The sequence below is a fragment of the Scheffersomyces xylosifermentans genome (assembly GCF_036884685.1).
Source record: "Scheffersomyces xylosifermentans strain CBS 12540 chromosome Unknown RJT20scaffold_2, whole genome shotgun sequence".
NCBI lineage: Eukaryota > Fungi > Ascomycota > Pichiomycetes > Serinales > Debaryomycetaceae > Scheffersomyces > Scheffersomyces xylosifermentans.
Window position 1 is genome coordinate 315,147 of NW_027042940.1, and position 12,713 is coordinate 327,859.

General features: G+C 38.9%; 3 protein-coding genes across 3 annotated transcripts; 1 reads left to right on the forward strand and 2 right to left on the reverse strand. All coding sequences in view use genetic code 12, as the record gives it.

Moving 5' to 3' along the window:
* Nucleotides 1-57: 57 nt before the first annotated feature.
* On the reverse strand, nt 58-7,629 carry CCH1 (Cch1p; the record flags this gene model as incomplete). The annotated part of the gene is made up of 1 exon (XM_064918188.1): nt 58-7,629. One exon carries the CDS (start codon nt 7,627-7,629, stop codon nt 58-60), a length of 7,572 nt encoding a protein of 2,523 aa, XP_064775637.1.
* A 1,635-nt stretch (nt 7,630-9,264) lies between these two features.
* RJT20DRAFT_125352 (mitochondrial 37S ribosomal protein mS33) lies at nt 9,265-9,836 on the forward strand. Its single transcript, XM_064916461.1, has one exon. It carries the CDS (start codon nt 9,321-9,323, stop codon nt 9,633-9,635), a length of 315 nt encoding a protein of 104 aa, XP_064775638.1. The 5' UTR covers nt 9,265-9,320; the 3' UTR covers nt 9,636-9,836.
* RJT20DRAFT_138953 (uncharacterized protein) lies at nt 9,829-11,640 on the reverse strand (the record flags this gene model as incomplete). The annotated part of the gene is made up of 1 exon (XM_064918598.1): nt 9,829-11,640. One exon carries the CDS (start codon nt 11,638-11,640, stop codon nt 9,829-9,831), a length of 1,812 nt encoding a protein of 603 aa, XP_064775639.1.
* Between the last annotated feature and the right edge of the window lie 1,073 nt (nt 11,641-12,713).

Genomic DNA, 12,713 nt, shown 5'->3' on the forward strand with positions numbered 1-12,713 from the left:
CCAATGGGTCTCTCTAATGTAAATCTCTATAAATAATGCTAATTACATTCTTAATGACTAATCGAATTTTTTGATTTCCGTCCAATGTCCTTCTTCATTTCTCACTTGATCTAAAGCCGTACTCCAGGATGACGACTCTAAAGCCTCACCGATGTCTGACAACTCCATTACTGATATATTACGCTCGTCATATAAGGCGTCTCTATCAGGAGGGGCCATAAATGGCGAAATCTGAATATGCCCTCCTGGTGATCCAAAATTTGGAGAAGGATCCGGTGTTAGTTTGGAAGTGCTAGGTATTTCAACATACAATTTAGGTTGCTGCTTTTTCTTTTCATTTGATGAACCCTCCTTAGTCTCTTGATTCTCAAGCTGTGTACTTCCTCTATTTCTTGCTGTAAATACGTTCAAGGGGGATTTTGGTATATATATCCCGCTAGTTAATCCTTCATCTTTGTTGTCGCTTTTGTCTTCGTGGACAGAGTCAGGAGGATTTCGAGACCCATAATCAAGGAACTCGGGAGCTGTGTTCACATTCTCTCGTTGGTTATATAGAGCATCTTCAAAATCTTTGGAATATATTGATCGAGAACGTATACTGCGTGACTCGTTTGTGAAGTAACTGTGCCGTTTTAGCTCTTTGTCAAATGCAATATTAGTATCTCTGATACCGCGCCTTTGATCTTGCCTATACTTCCACCGACAAGCGTATGCTGCAATAGTCTCGTATACCCTCTTCGTATTCAAGCGCTTTTCAACCTTCTGCACCAAAAGCCGTCTCTCCAAGAAGTCAATTAAGTTTAAGCATTGACCAGCCTCAAATGATGTGTACAATGGCAACTGCAAAAGAATCCTGGTGAAAGAAATACCTGGATCGTTGTTAAGTTCCATGTTCAAAAGAGCTTCCTCCATGAATCTTTCGTACGCTTTTCGTCTCTCCCTGATTTTAGGAATATCCATCTCATTTAGAACAGCATCGATAGCACCATAATTTACTGTAATGTCATAAGGATTATGTGGATCATTTCTTGTAAACCACTGTTTACACAATGTTGGTATCTCCAAAGATCCTGAATAGAAGTGGAAAGACAAGGCTCCATCGAGAGTATGCAAGAGCTTGGGCAAGTCATAAGGTTTAATATATCCAGTACCTTGGGGGTCAAACTTTTGCCAAGTTCTTTTGAACTTCCTAACTTCCTGTCTTTTTAGCAAATTACTGTAATTGCTTCTGTGATTGATGTAGCTGAACGAGTCAAGAATCAAGGAAACGAACATATTCAAGAATATGTACATGGAAAATATATTCCATGCCATGAATAGAATATATGAGTACTGCTTGTTTCCACAATCGCTATCATCTAAACTTGTTCCTGTGGTACAGAACGGACTCAGAAGAGTGTAGTCTTCCATCACATAATTCCACCCTTCTCCAAAACTGCTTCTAAACAATAAGATGAGAGCCTTTGGTACTGATCTCAAGTTCAAGTTACCATTTCCATTTGGACCAATTTTTGTTAGGCCAAAAATTTGATTCATTGCAATTGCAAATACCAAGAAGACAACAAGCCAAGTGAAAAGTAAGGAAAGAAGTGTTGGTAAACTAGCCGATGCAAACCTTAATAACTGACTCAATCGATTACTTCTTGGTATTACAAAAGCAAGAATACCAACCAAGAACAATTTGTTGACATTTATGAAAGCAGAGTCTTGGTCAATGCGGATTCCAACAGCAGTCGTTACAAACGCACCGATGGAAACCACGAAGTTGAAGATATTCCATTTATACCTTATGAACATCAGGGGACCCTGAGCAACAAGTTTCATCAAGATGTTGATTGTGAAAAAAGTCGCTGTACTCATATATATGACTGTTCTAAAGGTATTCAACAGGATATATGATGGCCAACACTCAAGCAACAAGGAAACAACATGCAAGAATAGCACAAAATTCAATATTCTATTCCAGATTTTATTCTTTTCGACTGTCATTCTGTAACAGAATTTTCGAAATAGCGAAAGTTTTTCGAAATCTTTACGCTTGGAGGGTTTGACCTGTATTAATATATTCTTCACTTGGTACCATGCAATCTGGTCTTTTGTCATGTAAGCCCTGCCCGTTGTCTTTGAATAGTTACTAATAATAACAGAAACAAACAAAGTCAAGATAAAGACAATACTAACGAAGTTGAAAAGGACAACGAAGAATCCATTGAATGGTGATGCGTTTTTCTCTGGAGGAGTTCCGACCCCTGTACTAGCCATTACATTCTGTAACAAATCTGTCCAACCTTCCAAGGAAACGATTTCGAAAAGTGACAGGAATGAAGTGGCAAAGCTATTGAAGTGAAGTTGTGGATTTGTATATACGTTTGGGCTCACAATATCCCAGTTGAAGACGTGATTGTCAAATTCATTGAAGCACGCAGATACGGGTGATGATCCATCAATGCAATATCCCAAGCGACCAGCAAAGATATCAAGGCCCCATATCGAAAATGGAAACAACAAACAGAGAGAAATGATTGCTGCATTTATAATTTTCCAAAATCCTGAAATAAGAGTATTATGGAAATTTGCCTTGGCTGTCTCGCTAATTGTAAGAAGTCTGAGAGCTCTAAGGGCTTTTAAACCTCTGACAATTCTAGATAAATTTCCATCGTCTCTAATAAAAGCAAAGAACTCTATCCACAATGACAACAACACTATCATATCAATCAAATTCCATGACAGTCTCATATATCCATTAGGTGTAAAAATCAATCCATCAGCAATAATTTTTATAATAAATTCTGCTGTGAAATGAATATTAAAGGCTACCTCTAGCCAGAAAGTCCAGTTATAATTTCCATACAATGCAACCATACGCCTTCTATACAACGGAGTCAAGTAACATGCGGTAATTACTAACGCTATTGTAGCCAAGAACATGAGAACTACGAAAGCTTCTGCAACAGGTCCATATGGCTCTACACCATCAATACGCTGACCATAACTTGGCTTGACTATTCTCTGGCAAAATCTTCTGAGCCTATGTCTTGGGCCCATGAGGTAGAAGACATAGTTGAATCTGGGATTTTCCTTAAGAAATCTATTCTGTTTTGTGATAAGGGCATTTCTCTCCACAATGATGTTCTGCGCAAACCTAGCTGGGTCAAAGTTCTCTATTGATATCTTACGCCTTTTGTTAGATTTGACGTAAAATGGATTTCGGAAGTATGATCTTCTAAAGTTGACATGGAGCCATCTTTTCCATTTTTTTGTTGGCAAAGTTCTCACATCTTCTCCGTCGTCTTCATCTTCTGAATAGTCAAGATCTTCAGGATCTAAGAAGTCGTTCACTGCTGTTCCACTTAGTAATAAGTTCACTACAGCGCTTTGGAGATCTTCTCTTACTCCACGAGTTTTGAAAACTCTCGATTTTATTCTCGTGAGTATTCCAGCTTCGGGTTGTAGATTGTGAAGCCTATCAGTCATATTGTCGATAAATTGAAGTAACTGCTTTTTTCTTTTTCCATCCTCTGAGACCTCCAAAGTCTTAGCAATTACAGCAATGAAAATATTCATGATGATCATATTAGACAAAATAAACCAAGCAATCAAGAAAATAGCACCAAATGCCCTAGATGATGTATTTGCTGCGTGCTCTTGAACGCCATACAATACATCTGTCCAATTTTCTGTGGAAGTAATAATGTACAATGCAATGAATGCATCCGCGAGGGTATGCATTGGATAGTCGACGTTATCAATTTCGTCAACTGGAACACCTCCTTCAAAGAATCTAGCCAAAATAACACTGACCAAAAATAGCAAGATGAAATAGAACAAGGCCAAATCAAAAATGGCCTTAAAATTTCCCATGATCTTCAACCAAAGATTTCGCGTGATTGGAGTGGCTAATACTACCCTATAGAAACGCATGAGCTGAAAAACGGTTAGCCAATAGTATGCGTGGCCTAGCTTCTCCTTTATTGGACTGATAATGATAATTGTTGTTATCACACCTAAGAGCAAATCGAAGGAGTTACGCCTCAGAGCAAAAAACAAACGCCAATTAGGAAAATGGAAAATGAACCGAAGTAGTACTTCTGCCATGAATACTGCTGTGAAACCTACTTCGAACCGATACAACGTATGTCTTCTTGCATCTGTCATGTCGAACAGCCTAAAACAATGGACAAATAAGTCTATCACAACGAGTATTGGAAAAATAAACTCGAAATTATAGTAATACTTCAAAAAGATGTTTTGCTTCTTAAGCAAATTGATGCGCTCAGTATGTATCGAAATATCATTGGAAGAGCCAAACAATGAAAATGACCTCTTTTTCTCCTGTAATTTTCTTTTCTCCTCCGCAACCTCCCTACTGGTGATGTTGAATGAAGCAACTATAACTGCAATGAAAACGTTAATCAACCATACAGTGAGGATAAAGATTGCAGAAATAAAGAACAAACAAGCTGCCATATTATCTGAATCCATAGTATAGTACATGATATCAGTGAATGTATTTGCACTCATGACAACAAACACCATCTCTAATGACTGTAGAATGTTATCAAAATTGACTGTTCCTCCGTAAGGATTATCTCCACTTATACATTGTGAGTACTTCGGACATCGAAATCCTTTGATTTCTTCCGAATTTACACCGTTCCTTTGAATATATGGTTGCGGAGTCCCGTCCAAACCTATGTAAGAACCACAGAATTGATGTTCGTTAACAAAAGTTTCATTAGCGTCATTAGGATTTGTCCACACACATTGTCTTGTGAGGGACAGCTTGAAGGATTGCACTCCAAGTATTCCAAAAAACAACCAGAAGCACGAGATGAAAATAGAAACATCAATAAGTTGTGGAATAGCAATTTTACAAGCAGTTAAAATTGTGGTCGTACCTGTAGTTAAATTACAGAGTCTCAAAATACGAAGGCAGCTGATTGCTCTGAAAATCATAAGATGTTGTTGTGCATCATAATGGCCAATTGAGAGAAACAAAGATATCCAAAAGGCAATCATTGAAAGGAAATCAATTCTGTGCCATGAATTTCTGATATATGCACGCTTCAAGCTAAGGCTGTCCATGGTTTTATTGGTTTTATTCAAAAGCAAAGTATTTGTAGTCACAATGTCTTGAGTTGGGTAAACTGGTTCATCTGTCAAGCCAATGTCCTCTTCGTCAGAATTATCAGACTCGTAGCCCGCAAGAATGGAGTCAGTAGAGGTGTCGCCATCTAAATTGTTGGTTGTGGTGTTAGTGAAATTGCCATTCAAATTTCTATCTTGGGCAGATATTTCAGCATCGGTTGCAATTGGCTGATGATGCAGCATCAAATCTTTGTATTTCTGGCTTAAATTGCTCCGCTCCATGTGAGATATGCTTGTATTTGTCCGGTGATCACCAATGTCGATTTCCTTGATATCTGGATCATCACTAGAATTGCCGACTTCTTCGTCGGAAGATAAACGCGCTTTGTTGTAGGATGTGTCCATGTTTACTGTTGAGCCTCTGAGAGGATTTTCATGTTCCTGTGCTTCCTTATACTGTTGTGTTTTACCTCTTAGTAATCTAGGAATTCCGGTCCACTTGAGTATTTTCTTAATGTATACCAGGGAGAAGTACATAGATTTTATTTCATTCTCTGGGTATGGTAATCCAAGTTCTTTGAACATTACATGATCATCGACAAAGCCATACGCTACTACTTTTGCGACAATTTCAATAGTATAGATACAGTTAATGGCTATGAGCACATAGTCAGCCCAGTTGTAGCCAGCATAGACATACCCACCCATCTTGATTGGATTCCATTGTCTATGTGAGAGTAGCCCTGTTTGAAGAATCAACATTACTAACAAGAAAATGTTAGTTAAATAATTAGTTAATAGCTTGTGGCACCACTGCCTGAACTTGCTCTGTGGCGAGAATAATTTAAGGGAATTGCCAAATAGATACATTGACTCGATGTTGGTATATTCTCTATTCGATGAAACTCTCTTACCATAAGCATAGCCGTAGGCAAAATCGTTTTTCTTATTCCCTGATAAAAGGGGTGTGTTAGCTCCCTGTTGAGGATTAAGTTGATGAATTAATCCCTCATGCTGAGTTGAGTTATTCAAATTGTCCTCATCTTCGATTATAGTACTCTCTTGAGTCTTGCTAGTATGTTCTACTTCATTCAAATATACCCCTAAACCGTCGGCGACAAATTCATTGACAGCATCTGTATTGAATTCTTCGGTGATATCATCATTAAATGTGACCTTATGTGCTGTTCTCGGAGTAGGATGTAAGTAGTCAGAATATCTTCTTTCAGTGCTCTGGCTTCCTTGGTATGCACTATGGACGTCTCCTACACCGTCATCCCTAAAAAGAGGAAATCTTCCACTAATAGGTGTTGCTGCTGGGGTTGCTCTTAGAGAAGAGTTTATATCAGAGACGCTTAAATTGTTTCCAGCACCGGACGATGCCTCCCCTTTGTAGGGCGAGGACAGGGGATCTTTCTGAGCTGATGCAGCAGGATTTGATCCAGTTCCAGCAATACGCTCTGAAATTCTCGTAATGACATTAGATATTCTCGTTGGAGAAGATTTACCGTCAACCCGTGAAGGTAACGCCAAATGCTCCCCATCTCCTGTTTCTAGATGATCTGCGCTTCCTCTATCGCTGTGAAAGCTGCCAGTACCTGAAGTATGAGACAAGGTGGGTACAGCTAGTGATGGCCTTCTTTCCGGATTAAAAGGGTTGGCGTGAGTTTTTGTAGGTGTTTTTGTTGGGGTTCTTGTCGAAAAATTGCTATTTGATCTTGCGAAATAGCTCGGTCTTCGGGTTGGATCTATGATTTGCAATGGGATGTTCTCCCTGTATTGGTGGTTATTATAATGACTGTCTGGTGTAAGTGTAGAAGTTAAGTCCTGACTCTTCCGGTCTGTAGCTTTCAATTGGGATGGCTTATCGTTTTCCTCTGCTTGTTTCTCTTCGGAACCTTTAGGGAACCATTTACCTTCGTGATCAGAGCCTCCGAGTGCAAAGCTCAACCCTTCTTTAAGCGCATCAAAATCATGTTCCGCTGCGGCTTCGTTTAGAAACGATTTTGATTCAAGACGAGGTGATCTATTTTTTATTGAAGAATTTGGTGATGCTGAATGATGGATCGATCCGAGGATATTCCGATGGGAACGCCATGAATGTCTATTAGAATCCTCATTGCTTCTATCAAATTCTTCGTCATTCTCTCGATAGGGAGACCCGCTTTCTCTGTGTTGGTGTTGGTGGTTTTTGGGGTATGCATTATGATGGTTAACTGATCCGGAACTGTTACTACTAGGAGTGAACTCAATTGAGAGTCGATTTGACTTCAGAGAAGAGGCCGGTGGCGGACTATAACTTCTTGCTGGATCATATTCTTCGGAAGCTGAACTTTCATGGTGACTTCCACGGTTACTGTTGAATGACTGATCTCCTGAAAATGCTGAAAGCGAGTATCTCAGTAACCGGTTACCAAGAGACGAAGGTGACGGTTCGACTTGTGGAGTAGTTGGTTGTATCTCCAAACTCGCTTCTGTTGGTGCACGTATAGTGATATTTGGGGCTCGCTCTGGCGACCTTGGAGCCTTCCGTTTGGCCATTTTTGATGTGTAATTATTGTGTAGGTGAAGTTATGTGGAGAACAGCATGAACCTTTCGTGATGAGGAAAGTGCTTTTAATGGGTGAGTTTGTGAGATGAATAGAAGGAACTCGAGAACTTCGCTTCGAAGTTGCTTTTCTGGGAGTGTATTGGATGAATAGTAGGCTTGAAAGCGTGAATAATGCGCTATTTTCAGTCTTTTCTGGTGGAGTTAAAGCCTTTCTTCGATGTTCTTTAGCTAGGCAGCAAAGTATAGTGATGGCTCCCAGTGACAAGAAAACGGGGGTACAATATACAACAGTGTTCGGCGAAGGAAAAAATTAGACACCGATATCGACAATATTCAAGACTAGTGGGTGGTTCTCTATGTCTTCTTGCTTGGAAGACAACACGGCTAATACAGATGAACCGACTGGATCTATAAATATATCTCTACCGTACATACATTGTGCTTGGGCTCAGTCCCCGTCCCGTGGCAGTGCACCGATAAAAAAAATAGCGAGGCTTATCGATTTAGTGAGGGAATATCCTGTGCTTTTGCAAACAAGAGAGAAGGCTGTATGGCCAGGTATTTATGGAATTGTGGAAACGAGACGGTAAAAAGAGGAGACGAGTAGAGTTGATGGAGCGGAATGAATATAGTCTCGATGTCAGAAAACAGAAAATTGAAATCGGAGTCTTGCTATAGCATACCTGTTATCAATAAAACGTCTATAAACCCCAAGGTGTCTATTTCTTGGTAGTCTTGGCCTGGTACCGGAGAGAAAGCATATAATTTTAAGTTTCTGTGTTTTACCGCGGTGCGGCTCGCAGTAACTACCGGGATCCTGCGGATCTGAGGACGTGGTCTCGCAGCGACTTGTTGATTTACCGATGTACAACGAGAAGGGGGAACCAGTCTCAGCCTCTTTCACCGAGACGAGTCGAGAGCCAGACGTGACGCTGTCGGGCTAAGCTATGCACCTTCCAAGTTGCAGCCAATGGTCCAAGTTTACAAAGTTCTTTGAAGCAAAGTGTTTGCCGTGCATTTATGGCATTTATGATAGCGGCAAGATATGATAGCGGCAAGTTTTTGGATACTTACAATTGTGCCCAATCCTTTTCGTTTAGTTCTGTTTTAGACCCCGGCAACACTTCACCAAACATGATTTCATTTTTTGCAGTAGCCCATGTTTTTTTTTTTTTTTACTTCCTCACGAGAGAGGAGACAACAACGAGAAACGACTGAACTCTGGTACGGGTACTTGAACAAACATACACACATTCCATATAACAGTAGCATTCTATATGTAAGAGAGCAAATTACCAACATCTATAAACTCTCTTCAATTTCACCCATTAACTGTGAAATTACATCACTCCGTCACTCCATCATATCCACCCTGTTACCGACACCATCATACATCTTACACTCCCATTGTAGCTCCTTTTTCACAGCCTAAACTGGTCTCTGCCTGCAATCTCTGTACTGTTTTAACGGGGCAAGGAGTGCAAAACTGTTACCACACAGTCCTTTATTAAAATCACCAACCTGTATATTACTTGGGCTAACAAAGAGGTCGTGCGCAGCATCCAATATCAACCAACCTGAAAAATTCAATATTTCAATTCGTTAACCAGTGAATAACCAGGTAGAAGTGGTCAAGAAACGTAAAGCCCTACAGCCTAGAAAGGACACAACACCACCAGAAATGTCCTTGTTGAAGAAGTTGCCAAGTCAGGCAAGAATCAACCAGGTTAAGGAATTGAGCGCCTCTATTTTCGGCCACACATGGAACCCTAGCTGCAAACGTAACGGTGCTAAAATCTTGAAGGCTGACTTGAGAGGCCCTGAAATCTCCAAGTACTACGGCGTTAATGACTCGATGCCAACATTCTCCGACTTTAAACAGTGGTTTCCAGAATTGAAGTTGGTGGATCCAAAGGAGGCCTACAGATTGCATATGGTCCAAGACAGAAAGAAGAGAAACAAGGGTGCTCCAAAGAAGAAGTCCAAGTCTGGTTAATCTGGACTCCAACAAACATTAACTGTCTCAAGTAAAACATAGAAGTGACCTCAAAAGATATATAAACAAACGCCAAAGGGAGATTTCATACCCATAGTTTGGTTTCTTAGCTTCTAGCTTCTAGCTTCCTACAAATACCTGTAAATATTACCAATCACTGTATATTATTTTCAATGCATGCATAACTGATAAATTATACTATATGATCGACTTTGGCACGTTTACGCATGTCAAATGTATCGGTGATTTCGTCTGCAATAAGTGACGTAGATCCCAAGAGACTGAATCTATTGCTGTCAAATCTATTTCTCTTCACTCTTTGATTCAACTCAGACCACTTGATCTCAGAAGTCAGATCGGAATGTCTATTACGGATAGTTTGTTCCTGGTGGTTTTCTTTATTGCTCTCTGTTGAATCTATTTTTTCCCAATTTCGTATCAGTAGTTCTTCGTTATTTATTGATTCGTGCATGACAACTATTTTGTTGTCTGCGAAATATGCTTGTTTGATCTTCTCCTTGCTATTGGTATAAAGGACTACGATGCTCCCAGCTTCAAAGTCATACTCCGCAACATGGTCAATTGCTACTACCTCCAACTTTTCATTCTTTGTACTAAGTGAAATAATTTTCAGTGAAACCTGGAAGGCGCTTTTGAATTCAAATTGAAAGCCACTGCCAGTCTTCACAGTTAACTCAAAAATAAGACAGGTATCGTCCGATCTTAAGATTATATTTGAGTTAATTATTCGTATCTCTTTCAAAGTATCGCTCAGCCACTGATATGTCTTGTTTAAAATATGGCGATATTTTACACTTGAGCTATCAGTTACTTGTTTCCAGCCACTGAATATCGAAGATCCTCTTCTTGTTTGCTTTGATACAATTCGAAGTAAACCCACTGACACTAGAATGAATTGAATGTCTCTTGCTTCTGTTATGTTTACTACTAGTAAGTATTCAGAATTATCATATGAAAGCCATTTGCTTGTGTATTTGGTAGAGCATACCTCCACTAGACTGGTAGTTGTACCATCGTTATCCACAATTCCCTCGGTGAGAAATTGGAGCGATATTAATGGCTCGATTTCTTTGGGATTGTCATTCTTTATGCATCCAAGAAGATTAAATATCTTGAGGTCAAACCCAAATAACTCCTCGTCATCATTCATGATGCTGAGCCAATTACCAGAATTGGACCATTCTATAAGAGGATCTGTGAGAATACGACTAGGTAGTCTATAGCTAGTCAATAGTGTACTCGTAGAGCCCTCATTATAGAAATGATATATCACTGATGAGCCATTGAATTCTATTGAACTGGCAATGACGGACCATACGACATTTGATTTGTTCGGACGGATTAGAACGTAGTCTAAAAGCGGCTTGACAATGGTGAAGACTATATGTGTGCAATCTACTGAATATAACTTGAGATATAGACTATGCTTAGCGAAAACAATGAATTGCTTGGAATTCACGTATCCCCCAGTTGTTTTCTCTACCGTGGATTCGCCTGAAGTATTTTCAATTTCTTGTATCGCAGGTGGGATCCATTGAATCTTACTTATTCCATCTCTTCTGGATTGTTGGACTATGATAGGAGGAATTGATTCTTCTCTGATGTCAAACACAAGGACAATAGCGAAGTTATCTATTACTAGTGCAACTTTTGTTGCCTGTGAGCCTTTGATGACGTGCTCCCAAACCACCTGGCTTACAATGGGGGTAATTCTCTGTCGCTTTGAGCCTAACCCTGTATCTGACAATTGGTTCCTAATTATTTCCACGAGATCATATTTACGGTGCAATTCAAGACTTTCTGCAAAAGTGTGAATTTCCAATGAAAACGTCGCAAACAAAGTCGACGCCACATAGTTGTTACAGGGCGATAGAACACTAAAGTTTCCCTTCATGATTTTGAATAATCTCCTTTTGAGACGATCTTGTGGTGTCTCTTCTTCTAATGAAAAGTAGCAGCCATTTACAATTAAAGTTACTGTCATAGTTAACGTGATAGCTGCAATCTGTCCGTGCACGACTCAAAACAACAACAAAGGAAGATGCAGGATAGATCAAACAGTGTCACAAAAGAGGTACTATGTTAGGAGTAGTTGGATAAGATCTGAGTAGAGTGTATCAGTGTGTATTATGATGGGTAGTTGTAGCAGTTCTATCTGGTGGGAAATGATTGATGTATGAATATAGATGACAATGTCGTCGATTTATATAGTCTTATATATAAGTATTATATATACTCTGTACCTTCGATGTTATGTTTTTTACTTCTATATGAAACTGCAGTGTGTGATGTGTATTGTGTATTTTATGTTATGTATTGTGTAGTATCCTATTTATTGTGGTAAAGTAGATGTAGCATATACATGTTATATGTTATATATTATACATGATCTACATTATACCATGTTCTATATTATTCTATGTTCTAGATTGTATATGTTATGCATTATACATCTTTTATAACAAATGACAAACTATGTATACTATACATAAGTACCTACATAATCAATATTTCTTATTCAATCACATACGATATCTTTCATCTCCTGCTTCAACTTTAACATATTCGCATTAACCTTATAACCCATCTTTATTATAACCATACTATACTGTGTAATGCTGTTTCTATAATGTTATTCTACAAGAAATTTACTTTTTTATCTTTAGATCTGTATCTGAAATATTGTATACTACAACAGTACGCTTCTTTTCTTGTATACTATATCTATTATATCTACTATATCTACTATATCTACTATATCTACTATCTACTTTGTCTATTACATCTTCTACATGTACTATATCTAGTACATCTACTATATTAACTGTATCTACTATATCTACTACATCTACTACATCTATACATCACATCTACTACATCCACTTCATCTATACATCTACTACATCCACTCCATCTACATCGTGCACACTATATCTGAATCTTATATACATACCTCCATACCTCCCTAATATACACCACTCCATAGTAGTGTATATTATAATCCGTGTGTATACTCTTCTTACTACTCCATAGTAACTTCCTCATTACTATCAATAC